Genomic DNA, 27,085 nt, shown 5'->3' with positions numbered 1-27,085 from the left:
GATCATCTCGACAGAGAATGAAACAGAAGGCGGCCAATGTCCAAAGAAGAGCTTTGAATGTTCTTCAAGAAGCCTGGAGAACTGACGAGAAGGGACAAGGAAGCCTGCCCAAGAGATTTCATACTGTGTTGAAGAATAAACACTGGCTCTAAAGCTTGTTAGAAATGTACAAACGCTGCTGTTTCTCTATGCAAGTTTACACATTTCAGTAAATCACTACAGCCTTCTTCCATTTTTCCAGCACAATGTAAAGAAATGACAGGTGGCTCGAGACTTTTCCTCAGTCCTGACATTGTAGCAGGATGGTTTTAACAGGTAGCGCTGCAGACATTTGATCTTATCACCCTTTTCTGTAAATGAATACCAAACTTTCACTATGCGGTTTCTCAGTTGCTATCACTGTTTGTGCAGTGTTGTCCCTTCCCAGAACCAACGGTTAGCAGGTATCATATTTCAGTGTTTGTTGTCAGTGCTTTTGTTTTTGGCAGGTTTGAGTTGTTTTAGCTCTTCTTCTTGTCTGTTGCCTGGTTTAAGTTCCTCCATGCTGTGTTACTTGACAATATTTTCCGTTGATCAGAGGGCAGTTGCCAGTGGAAATGCTTTTGCATGTATGTGTTTGTGCTTTCTGCTCATGTCTGTGGCACCATCTTTTGCACAGCTGCTTCAAGTTAAGAGTAACCTGTAGGAAGCGTGCTTCATTCAAAAGTAGTACCACCCTCTCCTTCTCTTCCTCCGTTGCCTTCCCTTCCGCTCTCTCACTAGTCCCCCTATTTCAAACCAAAACATCCCCGTGCGCCGTTATTTCACAGCCGTTAAGTCAGCTGACATGTCTGGAGGGAGGCCTGAGGTAATTCTACCCCAGGATCCAACCCCTGTCCCGGGCCTCTGCGTGCTGGGGTTCCCCTTATGAGCTCCTCCCTGGTTCTCAGCCATTCAGTTGGGGCTGGGAAGTGCTCCACACTGCACCCCAGACTGAACTACTTATGAAGGTGATTTAAAAGGCCACCTTATCCCAGGAGTGCTGTCCCTCTTTTGCTTCCTGTTGTCTTGTGAAGAAGAGAAGGACGGTCAGAGGTTATTTGGTCAAAAGAAAGCTCGCGTTCAATATTCTTTTACTAAACACTCTCTGACCCGTTTTGTTCCGCTCTCTACATGAGGAACACAAGAACACTTTGGGGAGAAGTTGTTTAAACTTCCCCCCATTCTTGCTGAGCAGTTATATGAAATATGTTTCAATTAGTCAGTGCACTGTTTTTATCTGCACTGCATTCAAATCCCTAAAGCCACTTTTTTCAGACGCAGGTCCAGTAATGTTCCTTTTTTAACCCTGTGTAGGACGACTAAGGAGATGACAGACAATAGTTGATCTCTTGCCTTTCAAGGAATCATCTTCACACTTCTCCTAGCTCCTACTCTTTTCCTTTTTGGGGCTGATAGCACGAGGAGCTCAAGATGACCCTGTCGGTTTCAACATGAGCAGTCACACGATTTTTTTTATTTTATTCTTCTTAGCTTCAACCTTCATATACGGCTATCTACTGTTTCAAATGTCCTGTTTTATTTCACCAGGGCTGAAAAAGTGCAGAGCCAGCTCAACTCTCAAATGCAGTGTGTTGAACTCTGAGAAAACTTTATCCATTCTGGGGAGGTCATAAGGACAGACGAGATGCAGAGATACATTTGCTGTCTGAGGAGGATTTTGCTGAAGCAGTTCCCCCTTTTTTAAACTGTTTCTGTCCATCCATCTCCACCTCCCTACACTCAGGGAAAAAAAGAAAATAAAAATTCATGGGGAAGGATTTCTGATGCTTCCAATCGCTTTTCCCGAGCCTTTTCCATCCAGAACATCCAAGCATTTGTAGAATGTGTCCCTCATCTTTGCAAGGAAAAACAATAGCAGTCTGAGAGTGCCTGCCTTTGCCAACGCTCAAAAATCTCTCCAAACCATCCATGGATTGAATCTCTGGATCAATTTGCTTTATATTAAAATGTTAAAGAATGCTTCCAAAAATACACACATCGAGATTCAGATCTGGATCAAGTCCAGGGGTCGAGTCACACCCTATAACATTCCACCTTCATAACTTTCTAATCCAAACGACAAAGAAACAAACGGAATAAATCCTGATAAAATCCTTTCTGACTGTAAAATATTGATGTAGCTCAATAATCTTTTATACACAGACACACCTTGAGACAGTAACACACACCCAGGCTGTCTTTGTTCAACCCTCAGTAGATCAGAGACTTTACTGGCTACCACCACGCACATCTGACAGCTAGTTCAAGCTCCAGTCAGGTAGGGGGTGTGTGTGTGTGTGTGTGTGTGTGTGTGTGTGTGTGTGTGTGTCCTAACCCCTTTGGCCATTGCTGTCAGCTTTATGCCTGTCAAAGGCATAAAAGGATTCCTCTTCTGCATTGGCCATTTAGGGATGTGACCTCCTATTTCTTTCCATGGTCACACACGCATATAGATAGAGATATATATGTGTACCTTTAGCTGGGACCTCTGGCTTGCTCTGATCCTGGTGGTGCATGGAATTAGCAGTAATTATGAGCTCATTAACTCCAGCCTGTTCTGTAATCCCCTTTAAAGCCCAGATACTGCAGTTTCTTTGTCTATGTGGATGCGTGTGTCCAAGCAGCTATCACACACACAGTATGCCACTCCACATCATGAAAACAGGACAAAGAGGAAATGATAAATAATACTGGAGACTTACTTTCTCTATTCAGTATTTAGCCAAAGACGGGCTGCTTGCACAATCTAGTTTTTAATTGGGTCTTGTCAGTGACTTACTGTGAGTGTTTAACACTACAACACAACGGAGAACCTGCACTCAGCAGCTAATTAAAAGCCACTTTTAATGACAGATTTATTGTTAATTACTTTACAAGTGCCTCAACTCCCAGACAACAACATGACATTGTTAAAAAATGGCAGAGGCATTTTATTTATAGGTACGAGGTAATGTCAGGACATCACGTGGCATGTAGGGCTTCTTTTATAAGAACATAGCATGACTCCAGAATGCAGCAGATGGCTTATCATTAATAAAGGTAACTAGTGCAATAACCAGTAAGACTGCATCTTGAGTAGAATTATTGGTAATGTGAAGCTACAGCATGTCTGTAATGAGTGGATATTCACGCCATGCTAAATCTGTATGGCTTTATGTGTCAGAGGATCTTGAAGCTGTCAGGCTATAGTAAGAGCCTTGCCTGCAGAGCGAAGTCTTTATGGCCCTATATGGTGCTGCAGTGATGGATTATCCGATGGCAAACGCAGCATGTTAGGAACCTTTGTAGTCCGTCGAGTGTTTTAAAGGTTAAGCCAGCCAAGATGAATCTGTGCTCTCAGTCTGTGCTTTTTAAAGCTCTTTCTGTTGGAAAATTATTATTGTACTGCCGGGCTATGATATGCTTTGTTCCAATAAGGTACTTCACAGATCTGTGTGTGTGTGTGTGTGTGTGTGTGTGTGTGTGCGCGCGCGCTTGTTTCCTGGTGATAAGCTGCTGAAGTGGTCCAGGGACACATATTGTAGGCCATCTGTGCACAGCAACCACAGTCTTCCTTTTTTCCTCTTATCAGGTAGATTCCCAGCGTCACATCTTTGGTGGCAGGTCATGCATGCAGTCAGCCTGATTTTTATTGCAAAATTTCTCACACTTGAATCTTCCATCCATCATTTAAGATTTCTTTCTCACACGGTCAGAGCCACCGTAGCTACGCTCGAGATATGAAACGCTGATACACTGACACTGGGTGGGGCCAGTCATGCTGGTTTTTCTGGAAGTGAGTCATTGTGTTTTGCGGCAGTGTGTGTGGGTATGTGTTTATACTAGTTTGATTGTGGGTATTTGTGCGAAAACAGTCAGTTGGGTTTAACATGTCCTGTTTAACTTGTACAGACACAAACTGTACCGGATGCCACAGCAGACAGTGAGCTGCTAATGATGAATAGCTTGTTCTCTTTTGGGTTAATCCTTTTCTTTTTCTCGTCAGCTTTTGTCTGTCTAACTTTATGAACCTACACCTGCTGCTCCTGCTCTTCAGGCTGATCTGACCTGTATCTTCCAACTCTGAGCTGCACAGAGAGAGACGCACGGGCAAAGCATCACGCCCAGTTACCATCGCTCATCAGTCATAGCCTCACATATTTAAACTTTAGAGAATGTAATGCCTTCAACAGCCCTTTCATGCTTGCCCCCTCTGGTTTCTTAGCTGACTGCCCAGTGCCAGTCTGGCAGTGCCCCACTTTCCATTTGTCTGAAAATGCATCACTTTGACCAAGAACAGGTCTGATTTAGCCATTTTGGGTTTTGACATGTGACTCTGTATTTTTTAATAGGAATGGAAAGTTCCAGTCCACCGAGGGACTGCAGAAACATTTTCCATGCATTTACACAAGCGGTGGAGACAGTGTGCAAATATCACCCTGGATAAGACGTGTTTAACCCCATGAGGGAACAAAAAGTTGAACCATTATATTCAAACTGCATCTGTGTTATATTAGTCATAAGCTCTTGAGTCATTTTTGTGTTCTTTTCCCAAGCTGACACCTTCCAACTGATTCCTGTCTCCTTATCTTATCTGCTAAAATGTGGTCCAGCTGGTTTGTTAGACACTTCCCTCCAGCTCCCAATGGGCCTCGCTGCTTTTTATTTATCGGCTACATTGACAGTACGAAGCATTCATAATAATTTCATGTTGCTTCTTCAGTGTAATGTCTGCTTTTGTTGCAGTGTAATTAGATAACGGCATTTTGTTGTCGACTTGCTGTTTGCTTTGGTGCAGCTGAACTACTGCAGACAAAGCAGCAAAGTCAAAAATTAAAGTTTAGCTGCTCCCGACACAGGATCAGCAAATATTTATCGAGATGAAAACCTTAACATCGCACCATTTCTGTTGGCTCTGTCGGGACTTCAACTCCCAGCAAGCACTGCTCTTAAAAACAGCCAAAGCTGCTTTGTCTCTACATTTGTCTCACTGACTTTTTTTCCTCCTCCTCTCACTCAAGATAGCGGACAAATGAGTGGGACAGGAGATGAGACCAGGGGAAGAGAGTGCAAAGCTCTTATAAGGAGCGGCAAAAAAGACCATTCACATAGAGATGAGAGCAATTAGCTCCATAGTCTGAATAGAGGGGTTCAAGGGTGGGTGTGTGTGTGGGAGGGGGGATGCAGAAGCCTCTTAATAAAAGCTGGCTATTTAACTCAGCAGCAACTATTCAGCTATTCTCTTGATAGCTTGTGAGGCTTAGTGTTTGTGTGGGTGTGCCGGTCATCTATGCAGAAAACGAGGCACAAAGAAATCATGTTTCTGTGAAAGGAGGATGTTGTTTACAGTGACCACCATGACTTTTATTTATGCAGCACATGACAGACAAATATCCAAACCATTTAAATGACTGTAAATGCTTGAAAAGTTCTCGCTTTACAGAAGATGATAACATTTCTCTGGACAGACCACAGGCTGCAGAGTTGCCTCACTGTGGCTTCTCCTGTCAGGGTGAGTACAGCAGGAAACCACAGCTGGCTCGAGAGGACGTGCACAGCGTGTCCATGTGATGTAGTCGTTACTCTGCCCGGTGCTTTGGCTTGCACATGACTCAAATTGTCAGGTGGAGGTGAAGAAGGAGCTTAATCAAGCACAACTCAACTTAATAGACATTTATTGCAGCCTAATTGAATCAGCATTGATATTCATTTTGCTCACAGTGTTACTGTTGCAGGATACCATTGTTCAATATCTTGACCACTGTGCTTCCCACCAGCTGTGTTCTTGAAGCCTGGGATCAGTTTGGAAGTCACAAAAAACCAAATTTCTTTAGCGTAATAGGCGAGACATCGCCATTTTTGCATTTTATGACACCGTGCATTCATTTGGTTTTATATAAGCATACTAAGAGTTATCATTTGTTACATATTGGTGGAAATTGTAACATTTCTAGTGTTACCTTGCTTGCGAGAGGAACATAGTTAACTGTAGTTAACAGATAATTAAAATAAAAAGAGCCGTTACAGGCAAGTGGCATGACTAAAGCAGCGCTTCCTGCTCAGCACTAATCTGTAAAAGTGTTGATGTAAATGAAGGGGGTGCTAATATCCCTCAGTCTCTGCAGCTGCTGATGGTGAATGTACAAAGATAAGGCGGAGGGAGGAAAGATTATCAGTGTGAGATGATCCTCTTCACTGAGTGCATCATGTCCTGAGAAGCTGAGGAAGTTTTAAGCATTAACAGCTCTTCTCTTTCCACTAAAGGCCCTGTCTTTTATACGTGTCCTTTCAGTTCTTTCTTCTCTCTGCACACGCCACTTTACCCGCTTCTCTTGGAGTGTCTTTGTATTTCAGACCGCTCTTTTCAAGTTCAGGTTTCATTACATTGAACTTTTAAAAAGAGAGAGAGGTGCAGCTACTTAGAAGTTTTGACTTGGAAATAAAAAAAAATGTTTCATATCTATAACTAGAGATAGATATAGGTAGGTATGTATGTGTGTGTGTCTTTTATTTTTGGCATCGTAAAGAAAAGCTTTCAGTAGAGAGTCTCTGTTAATATCTGTTATAGAGTTGAAAGTTTCATTTTTCAGCAGCTTGTAACTTTCCACAATCAAGATAAAACTTCTTCTTTTTTAAATTAAATCATCAGCTTCAAATTTTATTTACTTCTACACTGCATATAGTGCATTTAATGAATGCTTTTGGTAAAGTTCAACCTCTGACCTTGCCTCGCTTTTCTGTGGGTTTGTATTTCCATATCTGTCAGCTGAGTGACACCAAACCCAGCACTGGCTGTGTTTGTTCTGTTTTCTGGCACGTCTGAATTATTCACCATAGAGGTGTGTTATCTTTCAGTGAAGCGCTGGTGGACAAGCCGATAGCTTGAAGCGAATAATGGGATATGAAGGACAGCCTAGCGTTTCCCGAGAGCTACAGATGGTTAACCACAGCTGTCTATCTAAAAATGTTTGCGTTTCAGCAGTGAGCTTTTTTTAATACCTTGATTTCCTGGAGGAACATTTTGCAGTTAATTGGCAGCAAGTCAGTAACATGACTGGTTATAAAAAGACCTTAGAGAGGCAGAGTTCCTCAGAAGCAAAGATGGGCCAAGAGTCTACCATAAACTATGTGTTCTTACAGAAGACTGAATATCTCATCTACGGTACATAATATCATTAAAGAATCAGAGAATCTGGAGAAATCGCTGCAGGCAAGGGACAGGGCTGAAAGTCAGTGTATGGCCTCAGGAGCACTTCCAGAAATCACTGTGAATACAGTCTGCCGTGCAATCCACAAATGCCAAATCCACAAGCACCAAAGCTGTTTCAAAATGGACTGTGGCTAAGTGGAAAACTTTTCTGTTGTCAGATGAGTTGAAATTTGTACAACAGCGTGGCTTGGCCTGCGTGCAGTCCACAACGAGGAGAGCGCAAAGGTCTGTGGCTAACATCTGGAAGACTATTCCACTTTTTTTTTAATGTTGTCTTGTGCAAAGGGAAACATAAATTTTTGTGCAAAATTTGGCAGTTTGATAGTCCAATAAGTTTTCTTTTTTTCTTATTATTTAAAAAAAAAAGGAAGAATATATACAATCTCTGTACAAATTCATCTCAAATAACATCTGAATCAAAATTAGACGTCCTGGGTGGCACAGGGTTGCCTGAGTTGCCTCACAGCAAGCAGATTCTCAGGCTGGTTTTCTGCCTGCATGCTTTCCCCCGGCCTCCTCCCACGTTCTGAGCTGTTAGATTATTTGGTGATTCTCAGTTGGCCGTGGGGGTGGATGCAATATAGATAAAGCACTTAAGTGCATAGAATGAAGTGCTGTTTGAATATGTGTGAACAGGTGAAGTGGAATACTTGGAGTTGTCACTAAAATTAGAAATACACCATATAAGTGCCATAAAATGCTTTTAAATGTGAAAATGCACCAAAATCCATCAGTGCATTGTTGTTTCTTTCTTTCTGTTTTCTTAACAGTAACATTTGCTTTGGTTTTGCTGCGTTTCCCATCGAGCCACAAAGTATCGGTCAGATCTCTGGATGTGTCTGACTCAATCTTAAACTTGCCCTTAATCTTACAGCGGCATATAGACAGCAGCATGACAGCCACTCTCACTGGAAAATCTGATCTGCTTTTCTTTGTATCCAAGATATCCACGGGCCAGACGGGGAGGGCTTTCCATTTTGCCCCACTCCCTCTCACCCCCACCACCATCTCCCTGAGGGTACAGTGTGACCCATACAGGCACCCAACTGGAAGGATCATACCGCTTCCTTTGCCTACACCACCCCCTGCACCCCGTTATATCTGTCCTTGTTAGCCCATCACTGCCCACTTAACTTGTTTTACGTTATTACATGACATCAGTCTTACTTATTGACCTTAATAAGAGGAAAAATCGAACCCGTATACTTCCTAAACATGGCCTATTCATGTATACGAGCACATGAATCTATAAGCTGCCGATTCAATTGTATCTCACGTACGTGAAACTCATAGTGTCAGCATTATCTGAAGTTGAAATAACTTTAAAGTTGGATGTTTGTGGATTTTTTTTATTAGACCTAAATAAAGCAAGAACCACCCACAACCTCTCTGTCACACAGGAAGGCTTTTCACTGGGAAAAGAGACAGCGAGGTAGATTTCTGACAGGGGACTTCATATTTCTGATGCAGTCCTGTATGCACTCGTGGGTGCATGCATCTTCTTCAGTGCTATTTTTGTGTGTGTGGGTTGAGATGATGTGATGACGAGTGCTCCAGATTTCAGTTTGCCAAATGTTTCAGTGCAAAAGTTGGGTATTTAGAGCAGACGGTGCTCTAAATAAGGTTTCTGTCGCTCTGAACATTTAATCAAAAGACAAATTAAGAGACACAGAGCTGAATGAGCCCAACCTCAGGTGGTAACCGAGCTGATGGAGCTTTGGTAGTTGATGCGATAAATGGATTCAAGGCGATACCAGTGAACTGACACCGATAGCTTTCTTTCTGTTGAATGTGTGATACATGATTGGCCCTACAGGGGCAGACGGTAAACCACCGCACAGACTTGGAATGGTTTGCTATCTTGATCAAGGACACTTTGATAAAAGTGGAGGCTTGATGCCTCGGGGACTTAAACTCTGGCTGACCAGGTGAAGGAGACCAGCCCACATTTGTGAAACAAAAATAGGAGCGCAGCGTTTAACCTAGTTATTGTAGCACAGTCACAGACTTGCACTTAATAAAGAAAAGCTTTTGTAACGATGATGAAATGATCACACCTTTGATCACAGATGATGGTGTCTTTAAATGATGGGCTCCTTTATCACACTGTTCACAAGCACTTCTTAACTGACACAGCAGCTGTGCTCGTTTAGAATGAAAGTCACCTAAAAATGTCAGGACAACTTGTGGTAAAAAAGAAAAGTGACGCATATTTTAAAGTGCAAGTCAGTAGAAATAAACCCCGTCTGTTTTAACATTACAAAATTGATGTTTATTATATATATTTAGAAGATACAGGGTTCATTTTTCTCTCTTATTACATATGGCTTCATACGGTTATTTCATGTAAAAACTATTGAATCCTTTACTGGAGCTATTTTCAAAGTGTCTGCAAATATTGTCTTTAAAACAGTTTTTATATTACTTTTGTTTACTGTTGCTGTACGCTAGGAAATCCAGATCCTCTTCTCTTTTTATTTTAAGCATTTAAGAAGGGAATTACTTTACACATTAATGTTAGCTGACATATTTTCCTTGTCATGATCTCTTTTAGTTGGGATGAGAGCAGCTCCATCAGCAGTGGACTGAGTGACGGTTCAGACAACCTGAGCTCTGAAGAGTTCAACACAAGTCCCACTCTCAACTCTCTTCCTACCACTCCCATTGGCTCCCGCAGAAACTCAAGCATTGTGGTGAGTGACACACAAACACACAAAATAGAGACGCGCAACTGTTTGACACAGACGGATAAGAAGTGCGTGCACTGATTACAGTAGTATTGATTAAGCTGTTAATCCACAAAGGTATTGAATGCACACACTTTGTCAGTGTACAGAGGAGACACACACACACACACACACACACACACGCAGGCAGCAGGACCCTGGCATCACAGACAAAGCCTGATTAGTTATTCTGCACACGCCCATAATATCTGTCACATCTGCAGCAATCAAAGTTTGCCGCAAACTCACTGCACTGCTCCGTGGCGTCTCTCTTTTCATTACATATATATGAAGATGTGTATATTTTCAGAAATGTTTGAGCTTAAGAAGTGCTCACTTGTTAAAAGCTGAATTTTTCAGATACATTAGGAACATGTTCAACTAGTGGAGGAGTGTCAAATTCAGTTTGGGTGGAAAAAGACAACCTATTAAATGTTTCCTTTCTTTTAGGCTAACCAACAACTAGCTAGTGTACTAATCTGTAATAATTTTAGGTATTCTAAAAATCTTTTAAGTATTGTACTCAAATTATGAGCTAAAATAGTAAGATGCTCATTGCTAGCTACGATTTTAAATCCACTGGATCGAGCCGATTCTGTAGTTGTGGCTTAGTTCAGTGGTATATTCAGCTTGGAGGTAGAAGTAACTGTTGTGAGTGATCGTGGTTGTTCACGCTATGCATTTATATGCTGTATGTTTGCTGCAGTCCTTAGAATTTATTGCAGTGATGGAAGCATTTGGGACCAATGACCTCTGCTTAAAATCCTGTTTACAGCCTGGCTGAGTTCGTCAAGATCCATCTGTAGCTATATGGGTTCCAACTCTGTGTGTGTGTGTGTGTGTGTGTGTGTGTGTGTGTGTGTGTGTGTGTGTGTGTGTGTGTGTGTGTGTGTGTGTGTGTGTGTGTGTCCCCGAGTGTCTGATTTAGGTCACACCTCCGCAGTGTGGTTTATGTGACTGAAGTGGTGGGTTTTTAGAGGGAGCGAGACAGCGAGTGAGACAGAGGGAATCAGTGTAACCATAGCAACCAAAGTGCAGGGATGCTGAGAGCAGAGGCTTTGTCTTTACCCATATACTGTAGGACAGGTCTAAAGCGAAGCCATCTGCACATACACACACATACAAGCAGGGCCATCTGCAGTCCTGCATCCGGGCCAGCGAGGCGGAAGAACCGGGGCGCCTCCCTCCACGCCTAATTGCAAGAGTCATAGCAACCATTACACCCCATGGCATCATTACCATGGCAACCAGCCATCACCCATCGTCATGCACCCCACATTGTATAATGCACATGCTCCGTGCCTTCTCTGCATTCTCAGCTGATGCGTTTCTCTTGGTCTTTGTGTCCCATTTCTCTGTCTCCCTGTCTCCTCTCCATCACTGCATCCTGTCCTTGTTTGTTGCTGTTGTTTTTAATTTCCTTAAAGACAAAGGCAAATCCATCCCTCATCTCCCTCCTACATATTGTATAACATCCTGAGCAGAGGCATGGGGGCGGTAGAGAAAGATAATCTAGGAAAGGGGGCACAAAGAGAGACTGTGCAGAGTTAGGCTGTATTATATGTAGGTAGTAGAAAAACCTGGAACAAGACCTCAAGTTAATGCAGTTTTTCCTCATGCCTTTGTGTATTTGTGCATGCTCCTGTCTGCCTCACTGTCTGCCTGTTTGTCTGTTAATCATTTGGTCACAGCTATCTGACCAGATGTGTATCTCACCCGCACTACCCCATCTTTCAATAAACAAGGAATGTGTGTGAGGAAATGACAGTGTTTTATCAGCGAGGTCTTTCAAACAGGATACACACGTGTGTGTATACAACACACAGTCAGGTCGAGCTCCTCCTCGTGTCATGCAAACCTGCCCATGGGGTCTATTGGTTTTAATAAAAAATGGAATTCAGCATGAGTCCTCATGAGAATCAGGTGCAATGTCCCAAACACACTCTCTCTCACACAAACACACTTTCTAATCCGTTGTGCAACTGGCGACCTCCTGCAGCGGGAGAATAATCTGTAAAAAGTGCTGTTGTCATAAACCTTCACACACAATAGACCTTGGTTTTACAACGGCCTGATTTCCACGTGTCCTTTAGTTTGACATTTGACATTCTTATAGTTACGCAGTGTTGTCTACTTTCTTTGTGTAGATATGTTTTGGGGTTTTTGGTTTTAGCAGTTTCTGTTCCAGCCGTCTCAGTCCACTTCTCCTTTTGAAGTTTTTAAACAGAGCTTACAATAGGATTTAGACGGAGGAGACGAGACATCCATATGTCGTTGGGTTGACGGAGTTGTGCACTGTCTGCTCAAAGGGCTTTAAGATGAGGCGGAGTGTGTGGATCTGTCTGAACGTCACATTTCTCCTTTTTGCAACCAGTAATGCACCTTCTAAGAGGTCCTTCACTCCAGTGTACCAAGCCTATTTTTCACAGTAGTTGCAAGAGGAAGTATATCGTAGTTCTGAGGTTTAGTCTGAAGGACTAGGTAAAGGAGTAAGGTTCTTTAAAACTGGTGTCAACTTGGGTTTAATGTTTAACTTACTCTTCAGTTTTATTCATATTTATTACACAGCACCAAATCATAACAACAGTTGCCTCCAGGCGTGTGTTATGTGTTACATTGTCCACCAAAACTACCTAAAAACATGTAACAACTGCCAAAATGCATATAATAGTTAAAATGTGAAAGTGTAGCTTGATATGATTCCACACACAGCAGATTTTTCTATCATCAGTTCTTTACACATAGGCTCAAATGGACACTACACAGGCTTTAGGGTAGAGAACCGTGTGAGTTTAATATCCAGTCTGACTGCTAGAAAGCTGCAGGGCCGTGGTACATATCTGAAGACCAGAAACATGACAGTTACATGTAGATACATGTAAAAAGCACGACAGGCCATGCATTGGGCCAATTATCCATGTGCAGTTTTCTGAATAGATTTAGCTTGTGAGGCATCTTTACTCTATTTTGTGGGATCTATTTTTTCATTTTACTGTCTTTACATTTAAAACCATGTTGTTGTCTCTTATTTTTTTCATATTTAAAAGTGTGACATGACGCAAATGTGGGTTTTTTATATATATTTCTTTTCCAAACCAGCTTTCAGACGATCAAAACGCTCATAGATGAGCCTCAGAAGCGTAAAATTGGCAGCGCAAATGACTCAAACCTGCTAGATAGGGAAAGTAATTGCTGTGTACGTGTTCTGTTGGTCAGACTGCACGTGCTGGCTATCCAGACTTTTTTTGACGCAGTGTCTCAAACCATGCGTCTGTCTCTTCTCTACTCTAGATGCGTACAGATGCAGAGAAGAGATCTCTAGTGGAGAGCGGTCTGTCCTGGGACTCCGATGATAACAAACCCAGCCGCAAGAGCCAGGGCAGCAGCATCTACGATACAGGAAGCCTCAAGTCCGAATCCGCTAATAAATGGAAGAAAACCCGGCCGCAAGGGGAGGGGCCGGAAGGTGGGAAGGGTGAGCTGAGAAAACCTCAAACCCTGGGTCAAGGAAATGTGTTGAAGAAAGGAAGAAACCCACCTGTGGGAGTCACTTCCCCAATCACACACACCTCTCAAACTGGGCTGAAAGTGGCAGGTGAGTGGCAAAACACAAATACTGTGTGTGAAAAGTCTAGAACATATAGTTTTACTTGAAATGTTTCTTAACCTGACACGTCTCTCAGGCTGTCTTTAAATAGTCCTTTCTCTCTCTCACTCACACAGTCACAGACACACTCTGTTTCTGTCACACACTTTCATCCACAGCTGCAGCCCACCCTCCGGGCCTTTAGAAAGTGGTGCCATGTATCAAACACCCATCACCACCCACACCCTTGCTGCCTGCCAGCCAGTGACTAACACACACACCACACACTGACCAGCAGTGTTTTTCTTCCTATAGCTTCTTCCTAGCCAAGCGTTATTTTTGTGTTGAACAGAGATAATTTATAGTGCTAAAATAAGGGCCTTTATAAGAGCGCGTGTGCTTCTAATAATGTGTGCTGTGAGTGCAGCCATGACTGAGATTGTGCCAGCCTTAAAGACTGTCACCCATCACACTTAACACACACTCGCACAGAAAGAGCACAATGGTAGGGATTGTGCAGCTGCCTTTTGGGCACACCATCTGTGTGTTGTTTATGTATGCACACGCATGCACACGCACAGACTTGCACACATATAGACAACCGAAACAGCAGGATATTAGTTGCGGTGTTATGTGCCAGTCCAGATAGCCAGGGGTCTGTGTAAACAGTCCTGTTTCTGTGGAACGGTGGTGCGTTTGCACTGCCAGCTGTTGAAATGACAGATGTGTTGAACTCGCCTGTGATCTTTGTGCCAGGCTGTTATTGTTATCGATGTCAGCAGTATGAATCTGCTATCTGCTCGATGCGCCACAGAGTGTGAGGCTGTAATAAATCAGGTGGTGAAGTCGAACAAAAACAGATTTGGAAAAAAAAAGTTTGTTGTTGCTTGTCGGTGTGCGGAGAAGCTCCGGGGTTTAGTCACATGACAAGCAGTCATTCTTAGAGTTTCACAGAGCGCAGTCTATCGCTGAGGCTAGGAGGGTGCTGTGCGTCACGGTGTGTGCGCCCCGTTTGTTATGCGTCTGCATTTTTGTGGAATTGTAGGAGACGCAGAGTGTGTGACTCTGAAGAAGCGACAGCATGTTGGGATGAGCAGTGTGATGCACTATCTCTGTCTCCTCCATGTGTCTGTGTACAGCACAGACCATACTTTTAGTAAGTGCAGAAGATAAAACAGCAGCTAAAGATCATTTTAAGTGTCATTTCAGCTGCTGATTATTTGTATGAGACAGTTGTAAGCAAATAGTTCAGAGAGGGTCTAATTTGTCAGTGACCTACCCGTGTTATCCATAAAACTGACGTCATATCACATGTGTTCTGTTCGCTCCCGTTCTCTCATATTGCACTTTTGCAGGAGCTACTTCTCAGAAAGTAAACATCTCCTTTACTGTGTCATCTCTAAAAATAAGACGGTGCGTTGAAACTGTGAAGTGCTCACAGATGAAGTTGTGAATTGTCTCCGCATGACTGATATAGAAATGAAGACTTTATTAGTGGAGCCCTGGAGCCTCGGTTCGCTCACAAAGGGCATCTTCTCTGTTGTCCTTGTGAGTTATGGTGTACCAGGATCTCACAGTAAGCAAAATGATTTTTTTTAAAGTCTGAGCACACTGCATATTTTCAAGTGTTCGTCATTATGTTATCGCTGAGCTGTGGACAGGTTGTATGTCTTTTTCCCTCTGTCACAGGAGACAAACTACAGCTAACGTTCGCCAGCCTCTTACGCACACACAAATAACTACTGATACTGTATCTTAACAACAACATATACGTGGCCACACATGGTCTCGGTGTTATGACTGATGAGAGATGATTTCAGCAGATTTTTCAAGTCTTGCAAAAAAAAGTGGTGAGTCCCGGGAGACTGGTATTATTGACAAATAAGAGTATTAGGGTGGGTTTCCATACGTAGCGAGCGCAGCATAGATACAATCTTTCCCCTTTACCAAAGTGGCATTCAGCAGAAGAAGGAGCATTTACACGTGAGCCACTTTCCTTTAAGAGCCAGAGAAGCCAGTTTTTGATGATTTATTGAAAAAGGTTTCTCTGTCTGCCAGTCGCTCTGAATTTGAGCGTTGTGCTCACATCTCCATATCTTCAGACATGTTGGCCTCTTGTGCTGAGAAACGCAGTGATTCATCACCTCTCCTACGCGCTTACCGTGTGAAGCCGTGAGCTTCACTGTCTCTACAAGCCCGTGTCGGTAAATCAGGCTTCATTTGTGTCACAATTAATACAATTGCCTGAGTTTTGTCGGTGTGTCTCAATGCCAACAGTGTGTGTTTCTTCAGCCCAGTGTTCATGGAACAGGCTACGATGCGGTGACACAAAGGATTGAGCTTTTGATTTGACATGTAAACCCAATTTTCACTTATATGAAATAACCCAGTGCTTTCTGCGAGATCCAATCACTAAGAACTGCAAGTGTGTGTGTGTGTGTGTGTGTGTGTGTGTGTGTGTGTGTGTGTGTGTGTGTGTGTGTCTGTCTTTTGCGGGTTTATAAATACTCTTAAGTGTCTCCAGATGTCCCCAGGCAGCATGCCGGTAGGTCTCATTCAACAGCGGTTCTTTGACTCTGTTAATGCCTTGTATATAAACCTCACATAACTACTCCCATCAGATGCACATTAAGAGAGTGTTGGTAGTGCGGACTTGTGTGGGTGGTGCATGCAGTGCACATGTGTAATAGACTTTTATTCTCTTAATAACTTCCAAACAAGTCCGTTTAATTTGCCAACTGGGACGTGTTCAAATGGGGGACCCTGTTTCACTAAGTTGCCTCACCTTTCCCCAGTGAGCCTCCAACATGGGGGAAATTCAGTCGTGTTGGCTGTTTGATGCAGTTTAGTGCCTGCAGACATGCTTCATGAACGTGAACAACCATGCTGCACGTGTTCATTTTGCCACTCTACAGCTGTGACGTCACTGTTCACTGACTGGAAAGCTTAAAAAACTTGCTGGAAGAAGGAAACTTTTTCAGTTCATCAGGATGGAAAAGAGGAGTAACTGCCTGATAACAGCACATGTGAGGGTTAAGCTGGCTGTGAGTCTGGTCTACAAACTGTCTCCTTGCTCAGACAGGGATTTATTTTTATCAGCTGACAGTCAGACATCGTAGGTGTGTAGATAAGATATTGTCTCCTAATGTGGCGTGCTTAGTTTCAGTCATCATTTCACACTACTTAACTCTGTTCAAGCTGCTCATCAGGGTTTTTTCTTTTCTGCTTTAGGTACCGTGAAGTCTGATGGGAAGCCCATGGATAAGTCCCGTTTAGCAGTGAAGACTTCAAGTCTTCAGCGCTCCTCCTCTGATGCTGGTAAAGACCATCGAAATGGCACCGGAGCTGCTGAGCAGCGTAAACCTCCATCCGGCCTGGTCAGGCCCTCCACTGGTGGAAACTTTGGCTTCAAGAAACCAGCAGCAGCTACCAGTAATAGCACAAACAACTCAAGTCCGCCCAGTGTAACAAGTGCAGTTAGCAGCGGCATACCCAGCGGTTCTGCAACTGTAGGGAAAATTCCCAAAACGTCAGGTATCCCTGTGAAGCCAGGTGCTGGTGGTGGAGGACGAAAGACAAGTCTCGATGTTTCGAGCAGCGATCAGAGTGGTTTCCTGTCTCCAAATGCCAGAACGTCTCTGCAGTACCGCTCTCTGCCCCGCCCCGCAAAAACGAGCACCCTGACTTTAACACGGCCGAGCTCAGCTCGCCCGGTGAGCACCACCATGGACACCGGCTCTGGACTCATCAAACCCTCCGTCGCAGCATCACAGGGCTCAAGGCTCAAAGAGCCGGGCTCTGGACACGGTTCTGGAACAGGACTGAGTAAACCAGGAGGACGTGGCATCCCCAGTCCTGTCAATCAAACAGACAGAGAGAAGGAGAAGGAGAGAGCCAAAGCTAAAGCTGTGGTTTCTGACTCTGAGTGTGGGGGAGGGTCAATGAAGGGAAGTCCTGCTCAGACCCCATCAGAGAACGGAGGGAAAGTACAAGGGCTGAGGCCCCCCAGCAGCAGCAAGGGCATGGATCTCCCATCTCCCAGCACACACAGGTATCAAAACTCATTAGCTTCCATTTCCACATAAACAGACGATCACATCTAAAATACACACTTGCTTCAACATTGTCTTTCTCTGTCTTCAGGTTGTCTGGAGTGCGTAGCCTGGCAAAGCCTCCATCGATGGCTCAGCTCGACAAGCTGAACTCAAACAGCCTGGACACTGAGGTTCGGGACACTTTGCCTCCTAAGATTCCTCCTTACTCTAAGCTTCAAGACCTCTCTGGTTCAGCAGGCAACTCCACTAGTTCTTGCCTGACCCCCAGCCCTGCCCCTGTACTAAATGTGAACTCTTCAGCCTGCTTTTCCAGTTCTGGCATAGGTTTGGGTCCCAGGCAGGTCACTTCCCTCGGGGTAGAAAGCAATGAAGGGAGAACCTCTCCCCTGCTCTACCCTCGGATGTCTGGGCTGCATCGTAGCTTGGAGTCTCTGCCACTTCAGATGAGCCTGGCCCCAGAGCCCCAGGAGAGAGAGGAGTATAAAGGGGGGGAGAATTTGACGAGAGGCTACACCACCTTAGAGTCCCGAGTCAAAGATAGACACGATGACAGCGGCCAGCCCTCTAGCTGGACACCCGGAAGTAAAGTCTCACTGACTCCCACAGACAGGTCAGTTCAGTTCTACTCAAATACGATCCATAATGCTGCACACACTGCATATTCAGCCGAGTCTATCCCAGGGTTTAAATAGAGGGCAACCGAGTAGCTCCACCTTTTGGTCAGTTGAGGAAGTGCACCAACTTTATTCACTGCTCAGGAAAGCAGAAGGGATGTGGAAGAGCTTTGATAATCTGCAGTTTCCCCCCAGAATCGAGCAACCAGGTAGATGTCATACAGACAACGGGCATTTATAAAAACCAAGAACAACATGACGAGGAGATCCTTAAAAATATTGAAAATATTTAGCAATGCTTGCTTAATCATCCTGGATGATGAGTGCTGATGGTGATGATGAGTTTTAAACTAGCCCTCTCTGCAGGAGCCCTGTGTGGATATGAGAACAACACAACATTAGCTCTAAAACGAATCGTTCTGAATGCGATGTTGAATATGACAAATTTAGAGCCCTAAAGTCTGCCTGATAATTTGTCCCCTTTCTTAATGAGAAGGATAAAAATGTGTTTTTCTTAAACTCAGCCAACAAATAAAGCAAACAGTGCACACACACACAGACACACACTAAAGCAGAGAGAGATATGCTGAGGCTTGCTGGGCTGTTATTACTGCAGGGCTGTTATCAGTGTTGTACTAGCCCTACTGACTGAAGTCATAATTACTAGCTGACGCTGCCCATCTTCCAGTCTTACTGCGTTTCTTTGTGCCTGCTGTCTGTGCTTGAGACTCTAATAACTCCCTGCACTAGTGATTAATTAATGACACTGTTTAATCTCCACAGCTCTCAGAGAGACAGAAACACGCTGCCAAAGAAAGGTTTAAGGTAAGTAGTTCCACACACAAACTTTAAATGTGTGTTTTTTGTTAAAATTGCACGCACAAACACAGAGATTGATTGATAAGATGCCCTTTGTGTGGCAGATTATGTGGATCTTGCCCACAGCTCTATGAAACATCATTCCTGCTGCTCATTTCCCTCTCAATGAGCCCTGCCAGGAGCATTTTGTGTGTTTTGGTCGTCGAGATATTCAGCTGACTTTTACCACTGCCAACACTGACTTGGTCCATTAAACTGTAGTTTCAGCAGTGCCTCCCAGATCGAGGAGGATGGGAAGGAGAAAGGAGAGAGGAGGCACTCTCATACTATTCTCAGTATGACCGACTCGCTCGCTCTTCCACTGCTGTCGTCACCCACCTCCCTGCCCCGAACCTCAAAGACCAGCATGGGTGCGTAGATACACAAGCACACACACTATGATGGCAAATGATAAATGCTGACACGCATACATTTGTTTGATGTGTATTGCAGAGCATTGGTAACTCTATTTCTTATAACAGTGCCGAGCCCGGTGGGCGGCCCGCCGAGGATGACTCGATCCAACAGCATCCCGACACACGATGCCTCTATGGAGCTGTACGGGGCATCGCCTCTGGGCAGCACGGTGTCACTGGCTGAACGTCCCCGCAGCATGGGAATGGTTCGCTCCGGATCCTTCAGGGACAGGGAGTCGAATGAAGATGGTGATTTTTTCTGAACGTTTTTGTCATCTGATAAGTAGGATCTGTTTGACTTCATCTCAACTCTAATGGATTTGTTTTTCTTTGTGTGTGTGTGTTACTCTTATTTATGCTCAGTTCATGGCTCTGTACTCTCCTTGGCCTCCAACTCATCAAGCTACTCTTCGGTGAGTTTGGGCAGCATGCAGACTCAGGTAGCTACAGCTCAGCGTATGCTGTATGTGTGGATGTATGTTGGTGCAATGACGCTTTCCTCTTATTTCACGCTTTAAACACTTGAAACTGCAGCCTGTACCTTATTAGGCCCCACTCCTCTCGTCTGTGTCTTTGCTAACATCTTTACTCTTATCCCCTATGCTGTCCAAGGCTGAGGAAAGGATCCAGGGAGAGGTAAGTGTTTTCTGCCCAGCTCTTTCTACTCAGCTGGTTTTTTCCCCCTTTCCCATCCACTCTCATCCTTGTTGTCTGTGGGAGAACAAGCCTGTCAGTCGTCATCTGCACCATCCACTCACTTGCATAATGTCCGGTTTAGTGGCCTCGGCCGTCTTATAATTGGAACATTCCTGCTTTTATTCACAGCAAATCCGCAAGCTGAGAAGAGAGCTGGAGTCATCGCAGGAGAAGGTTTCTAACTTAACGACACAGCTCACGTCAAACGTATGCACTTTCTGTCGATGCTGCTTTGCACAAAGCATGTTAAGCTTTTTTTTTTTTTATTGCGAGACTTCCTTTTTGCATATCACACTACTCAAGTAATTGACCCTTTATAGAAAAGCGAACAGAGAGAGAACCTGTGTCATGTCGGTCATAGATCATCTCTCTGCACTTTCAGGATGTTTCTTATCTTTGCTGAGTCTAAGTAATGCTAATCTTCCCCTCTAAAAAGCCACTTAGCTTCACTACGCACACGTACACATGTGCCTCGCTCCTCCTCCTCCCTTGTTTCAATATAACTATCCAGTCAGCATTTTCAATGCGTCTGATTGCGGCAATAAAATGCAGGAATTATGCACCGCTTCATGCAGGAGACATCAATCAGTGCGTGTGCACACCCCCCCTTTTTTTCACATTGTTTGACCTTCTCATGTGAGGGCAGTGAATGTGCAGAACAGATGCGCGACACACAGCATGATTATGTGCTGGATTAATGACTGGGCTGAATCCATTATTTTACTGTGTTAATACATTCTGTAAAGGAGAATAGAAAGTAATTTTCTCTCCCTCCTCTGGGCTAAACTGGGTGTGTGTGAGGAGATTAGGGAGGAGGGGGATTTTGCACAGACGACATCCTGTTCAGCCTTTGTGCCTCATTCAGCCTTTTAGCACTTCTTATGCAGGGATAAAGGGTCAGACAAAATCCATTCAATCTGTCCCTCTATGCGTAATGTCTGCTTTAAACGATGCTCTGTCGAATCGGCCAATAAATAAATACCAGTTCATCTACACGTTGATGTCCTGATATAGAGAAATTTAAATGGAAAAATTGAGTTTAATCTAAATTGTTGTTTTTGTCTCTCGTCTTTTCTAAACAGGCAAACCTGGTGGCCGCCTTTGAGCAAAGTTTGGCACTGATGACAGCGCGGCTGCAGAGCCTGTCGCTAAGCCACGAACAGAAGGTAACATCCCAGCCCCGCTTTCAAGCACAAACAAACAAAAACCTGAGCTCCAGCTGCGTTTCACCACCGCAAATTTCTCATGAGCACTCGGCTAAGAGCTAATACGGAGGTGACTTTGATCGAATCCTGCAGTGGGAGCTGAATCTAGGTTAGAGGCCCCTGGCTGCAGGCCTGCAGGGTGGCTTGGTGTGAAAGGAGGAGGATCAGTGTGTTAAAAATCTCTAAAGGCTGAATGATAAGAAAGACTCAAACAGTTTGCATGTGCACCTAAAGTAAACATCGCATTCCTGCATTCTTCTGCCTTTGTGTGTTTTGGTGTAAAAGAATCGATCGGTGCCTGAGCTGTTTAGTGTGAGCATGCGTGTGCAGAGTCTTTCTCAGTGCTTCATGCCTTGCTGCTCCCTCTGAAAGCCCTGTCTAGACCACTCCAGGAAAGGTCTTTGTTGTTTGTGCCAGTGCACTGACCTGTGCAGTTCAGCCCAAAGCACAGACTCTTTAACCTTGAGGAGATGGGCCGGGCGGCTCTATTTAGAGTGGAGTGGCATCGATTTTAGCAGACAATGAGCGGCACTGTTGTTCTTGTCTTTTTGAACTTTTCACTTTGCATTGGTTTGAGTTGAAGTGCATTACTAAAAGCTCACTCCCACTACATAAATAACATATTCAGTTATTTAATGAAAGTATTCATGACTTTTAAATAAAAACCTTTTTCATTTATTACAGCACAAAATCCCCAGTTATAAAAAACAGTAAAATGAAAATGCAGCATTTTTTGGATGATAACTAGACGAGTACAAGCTATCACTCGGCTCGATTTTCAAAGCAGATACAAACAAGTGTTGCTCAAACCATTTATTTAATGTTTGTGCAGGACTCTGAGCTGATGGAGCTCCGGGAGACCATTGATGCTCTGAAGACCAGGAATGAAGAAGCCCAGGCTGTCATACACGGAGCCTTAAACAACCCAGATAACAGCAAAGGTCTGTAAACTATTCAGGTTATCCTTTTATCTCTCGCTCACTCCACAGCACTTTTATTCAATATTTTCTCTCTTTATTTTTTTCCAGATCTGTGTATCAGACGTCAGAACTCCTGTGAGAGCATCTCCAGTCTGAACAGTTTGACCAGCATGTCCAGCGTGGGCAGCTTGAAGGACCAAGATGCTAAGAAGAAGAAGAAAAAGAGCTGGGTAAGAGCTGTTTGCGAGGCTTTATGTTATTCTCACTGCATGGTCTGTGTCTGTTCTCCTTAATGAAAATGACAAAGCAGCGTGGATGAAGTATGACCAGTCTTTCCCTCCTTTGTGTTGTGCTATTCTGCTCTTTTAGGTCTTCGAGGTGAGTTCAGTCACTGTGTTTCTATAAAACCTCTATTAATTTCCTGTCATACAGCATGATGGACCATATAAAAGTGCAGCACAGTCCTCGAGTACCCTCCATCTCTGCTGATTGGCCTCCCACACTGCTGATTGGCTGCCTCATGTGACCATTTAATTTGAATAGATGGCCGTAATTCGGTTAGAGCGGCTGGCAGCAGAAATGATGTTCCGTAAGAAGCGAAGCGCTCAGGCTTAATCGAGTTTATTTAACGCATCTTTCAGTTATGTTTCTCCCCTGCTACATCATACTTTATCCTGTATTTTGTCCCTGTGTAAGAGAATACATGACTTTTTCTTTTACCATGTAACCCTCACTAAACCAGCTGCTAAATCTAAGTGCAGAAAACGGATTGGAGCTTGGACTCAGTGCAGAAAACGACTGAAAGTTCAAAGCGGTAGTTTGTCATTTTGGGGAAGGCTCTTTGTTTTTGATTAACACCAGCTGCTTGGTTTAAAACAAAGGTACAAATATTCTGCTCTGTGAGATTTACAAATGCACATGATGATATCTCGTTTATTCATTCTATATAAAATGAAACTATACTTGACAGATTGGGGGTTTTGGCTTTTATCTGCAGTGAAAAATGACAAACTATTCCTTTATTTTTTATACTCTTTGTACTTAGCATGTGTCACATTAACAGTTCTAACTATTCCCTCTTTTTTTTCTTTCCAGTTATGAATGCAGTCATGTGAAGTCATCGTTTGACTGTTTTATATCGGTTTATCTCTTCTGTTTCTATGTAGCTGAGGAGCTCCTTCAACAAAGCATTCAGCATTAAGAAAGGCTCCAAAACATACTCTGACATTGAGGAAATTGCCACCCCCGACTCCTCAGCTCCTAACTCTCCCAAGATGCCTCATGAAGGGGGAGAAGGAGGAGACGGCATGCTGCCTTCCCTGAAAACCTCAGCTTCAGCCACCTCCTCTGTGTGAGTACACAACACCTACTCCACCGCACAGCTCAGCAGTGCAGTTTTCGTCTATGAAAATTTCTTATAAGGGCTCCTTGGCTTTTTCCAGGATCATGGAAAGTACAGAAGAGGGAGACGGCGAGGAAAGCGCCGTATCAGAGTTGCGCTCAGAGCTCTGGGTGAAAGAGAGGGAACTGACAGATATTCGACTTGAAGCCTTAGACTCTGCACATCAGCTTGAGCAGCTCCGAGACGCCATGAAAAACATGCAGGTTTGTTTTGCCTACTGCACGTGTCTTTGTTCAGTTACCTGCAAAGCTGTTATTACAATTTAAAGCTTTATGCTCATGTTTCAGTCGACGGTGGAGAACCTGAAGGCAGAAAATGTCAATTTAAAAACAGGAACCCAGCATCACCTCCCTGCCTCTGGCCCCACCTCCTCCACATCCCAGCCTTCAGGCCTGGCGTCCCTCCTGGGGCCCTCTCTGAGGCAGCCAATGAGCATGTCCCTCACCAAATCCTTCAGCCTTAGTCTGAATGATTGTAAAGATCCAGGTCAGAGACTAACAAAGCCTTAAAACAATGTTTACCTCATAAAGAAGTGCAGCGTGCATCTCCTCCTCATTTCCTCCTCTCTTGCAGAAGCGTCTCAAGGTGACACGCTAAGCGTGTCTTCTCAGCGTGAAGAAGTGTGTGCACGTCTGCTGGTCCGTATCGGAGACCAAACAGAGGTAGACGTGGAACACTTTTATTACTCACAATGTCCGATAATGTCAAGAGCTTTAACTGGACACTCTGGAAATTAAGCGTCTGTTTCTTCTCTGTAGGACAAACAGCAGCAGGAGTACTACCTTGGCTCCGTGCTGATTAATGTGAGGACTGACTGGCCTTGTCTGGACTCCCTCATAGCCGAGACCTTCAAAGTAAGTCTTGTAAATCTGGTCTCCTTTTTTATTGAGTGGACATTTGTGGTTCAGTAGCCCGGCTGCGATTTGTTTGCTCAACCGTAAACTTTTAACTGTGATATATTTGTTCTTTGTTTAGGATTATTTAAGTCAAGTGGACCCGACAGCCAGCTTGGGTCTGACCAGTGACTCCCTGCACATGTACCAGTTTACCCAGGGCAGGCTGAGGGTGATTGGGGGGGACAAACCCCAAGGCTCACCTTATCGATGTCTTGGCAATGGTCCCGCTCGTATTTTTGTCACCTTGAAAGGTTAGCAGATATAAGTGCATTCAGTGCATTTTTTTTTCCATGTCCTGTCTCCCCCCCCCCCTCTCACCAGCGGATGGCTGCCCCTCCCAGAGTTGGCTGGAGTGGAGTGGTCAGAGTTTTTCCTGTGCTCGTGCTTGCTTCACATGGAGTTTTTTGATTGTTTGGGTTTATTTGTATTGTTATCTTTGAATACAAAGCAGCTCGAGGTAAAAGTTGTTGCAATATTTGGACTATATGAATAAAAATGGAGCTGAAAACAGTTTGTTTTGCTTTGAAACGCTGTATTCAAAACTCTTATTGACGTCTATTTTCTTAAATGAATTACATGCAGCTTTTTAACTTTTACATGGTGCTAGTCTCCAGGAATCTTACACATATTTTGAGTGTAATCTGAGGCCTATTTTGTAAATGAAAATGGTTGGCTCGAGGGTCGTGGATGCCAGAGTGCTATTAAATAGCCACAAGACAAAAGCAGGACTTTGGGAATGTAATGAAAGCATGTGATGGTTTATCTGGGCCAGGGTTTGGCAACCCAAACCTTCACTGTGGTTCCTGCTTTGACAGAAAAAAAGCTCCTCTTCTATTGTTAGGTTGGGGGGGCTAAAATGACTATTTTCATGTTGGTTAAGCCCCCCGAGACCTAGACCAACTGATGTAATTTAAGTACTGGATCTAGTATAAAATTAGACAGTTTAGTTATTCATAAATGCTACATACATCGTCTTGCTCATCCTCCCCTCTGTGTCTGAAACTCTTCAGGTCTCCGGGAAAAATGTGTTGACTCACTGGTGTTTGAGACCCTGATTCCTAAGCCCATGATGCTGCACTATATCAGCCTGCTGATGAAGCACAGGCGCCTTGTTCTGTCTGGGCCCAGCGGGACAGGAAAGACTTACCTAGCTCAGCGTCTGGCCCACTACCTCCTGCAGCGCAGCCGCACTGACTCGACTGAAGCCGGCCACGAGCCCGGTCTCCTGGGTCGCAGCCCTGCTATCACCTTCAACATGCACCGTCAATCACAGAAGGTAAAACCTGATTAAGGATTTTTGGTGGGTTTTTTTGTTTCTTATTCTTTCACAAGCAAGTATGAAAATATGTATTCACCTTTTAACAGGAGCTGCAGTTGTATCTGTCAGATCTAGCAAATCAGATTGACAGAGAGTGTGGAGGGGAACTTCCCCTGGTCGTTATCATCGATGATATTAGCGATTCAGCGGCCATCACTGAGCTTGTTAATGGAGCGCTCACCTGCAAGTATCACAAATGGTAAATGACTGAGAATTACTCTGTTTCACCAAAGAATTCAATAAGATTTGTTTAATCGAAGAGTAACAAGATTTTCTCTGTTGCTGTTTCAGTCCGTACATAATTGGAACGACCAATCAACCTGTGAAAATGACGTCTAACCATGGGCTGCACCTGAGCTTCAGGTAGGCAGAGGACTGGATGAAGCATACTCCGTGACCCTGTTTAACTCTTACGCAGAAAGTAAGTGTTTCTTGCATGTGGCCACAGGATGGTGATGTTCTCCAACAACGTAGAACCAGCAAATGGGTTTCTGCTGAGGTACTTGCACCGTAAAGCTGTAGAGGCTTACCAGGACCAGGAGCAGGACTTGGCACGCCACCAGGAGCTCCTCCAGGTTCTCGACTGGATCCCTCAGCTCTGGTACCATCTGCACGCCTTCCTGGAGAAACACAGCACTTCAGACTTCCTCATAGGTGAGATATTAGCAGACAGAGTGAGCAAAGTCCGACTTGGATACTTGGGAGAGAGTTGTTATGATAAAGACCTGTTAACAAAAAACCCTGCCTCCTCCAGGTCCCTGCTTTTTCCTGTCATGCCCAGTGTCAGTGGCGGAGTTCAGGCAGTGGTTCATTGACTTGTGGAACCACTCGATCATACCGTACTTGCAGGAAGGAGCCAAAGATGGCATTAAGGTGAACATGCACACATTTCCAAAATATAACAGTAGTGGAACAAACAATAACCCCCTCTATAACAACACTGTTTTCACTATGGACTTGTCTTCCTGTCAGGTCCATGGGCATAAATCAGTATGGGAGGATCCGGTCGAGTGGGTGAGAGGCACCCTCCCCTGGCCCAACGCACAGCAGGATCAGTCCAGGCTCTTTCACCTACCTCCTCCTAGCATAGGTCCACTCAGTGAGGAGAAGAAGCCTCCTAAAGACACACCTCCACCCAGCACACTGGAGTCAGACCCACTGGTGAGTGATTGTGTGGATGCCA

At 44.2% G+C, this 27,085-nt stretch overlaps 1 protein-coding gene across 5 annotated transcripts in view; it reads left to right on the top strand.

The window, feature by feature from the left end:
- nav1a (neuron navigator 1a) overlaps positions 1-27,085 on the top strand; it is a 93,884-nt gene that overhangs the window by 62,732 nt on the left and 4,067 nt on the right. Inside the window, exons 10-34 of one of the 5 annotated variants that reach the window (XM_026153366.2) lie at positions 9,765-9,903; positions 13,228-13,531; positions 16,754-17,573; positions 17,666-18,187; positions 18,975-19,016; positions 19,272-19,420; positions 19,532-19,714; positions 19,829-19,905; positions 20,078-20,101; positions 20,291-20,368; positions 21,244-21,327; positions 22,199-22,307; positions 22,395-22,516; positions 23,453-23,637; positions 23,729-23,891; positions 23,976-24,174; positions 24,262-24,350; positions 24,447-24,542; positions 24,664-24,835; positions 25,595-25,860; positions 25,950-26,101; positions 26,194-26,265; positions 26,351-26,556; positions 26,657-26,775; positions 26,875-27,063. In XM_026153366.2, coding sequence (XP_026009151.2) covers positions 9,765-9,903; positions 13,228-13,531; positions 16,754-17,573; positions 17,666-18,187; positions 18,975-19,016; positions 19,272-19,420; positions 19,532-19,714; positions 19,829-19,905; positions 20,078-20,101; positions 20,291-20,368; positions 21,244-21,327; positions 22,199-22,307; positions 22,395-22,516; positions 23,453-23,637; positions 23,729-23,891; positions 23,976-24,174; positions 24,262-24,350; positions 24,447-24,542; positions 24,664-24,835; positions 25,595-25,860; positions 25,950-26,101; positions 26,194-26,265; positions 26,351-26,556; positions 26,657-26,775; positions 26,875-27,063 — 4,561 coding nt within the window. The remainder of the gene's footprint in view (positions 1-9,764; positions 9,904-13,227; positions 13,532-16,753; positions 17,574-17,665; positions 18,188-18,974; positions 19,017-19,271; positions 19,421-19,531; positions 19,715-19,828; positions 19,906-20,077; positions 20,102-20,290; positions 20,369-21,243; positions 21,328-22,198; positions 22,308-22,394; positions 22,517-23,452; positions 23,638-23,728; positions 23,892-23,975; positions 24,175-24,261; positions 24,351-24,446; positions 24,543-24,663; positions 24,836-25,594; positions 25,861-25,949; positions 26,102-26,193; positions 26,266-26,350; positions 26,557-26,656; positions 26,776-26,874; positions 27,064-27,085) is intronic. The other 4 variants (XM_026153369.2, XM_026153367.2, XM_026153370.2 and 1 more) reach the window with 4 other exon arrangements.

The sequence above is a fragment of the Astatotilapia calliptera genome, chromosome 20 (assembly GCF_964374335.1).
Source record: "Astatotilapia calliptera chromosome 20, fAstCal68.1, whole genome shotgun sequence".
NCBI classification, from domain to species: domain Eukaryota; kingdom Metazoa; phylum Chordata; class Actinopteri; order Cichliformes; family Cichlidae; genus Astatotilapia; species Astatotilapia calliptera.
Note: the sequence above shows the minus strand (reverse complement) of the source record. Positions and strands in the feature narration are given on the sequence as shown.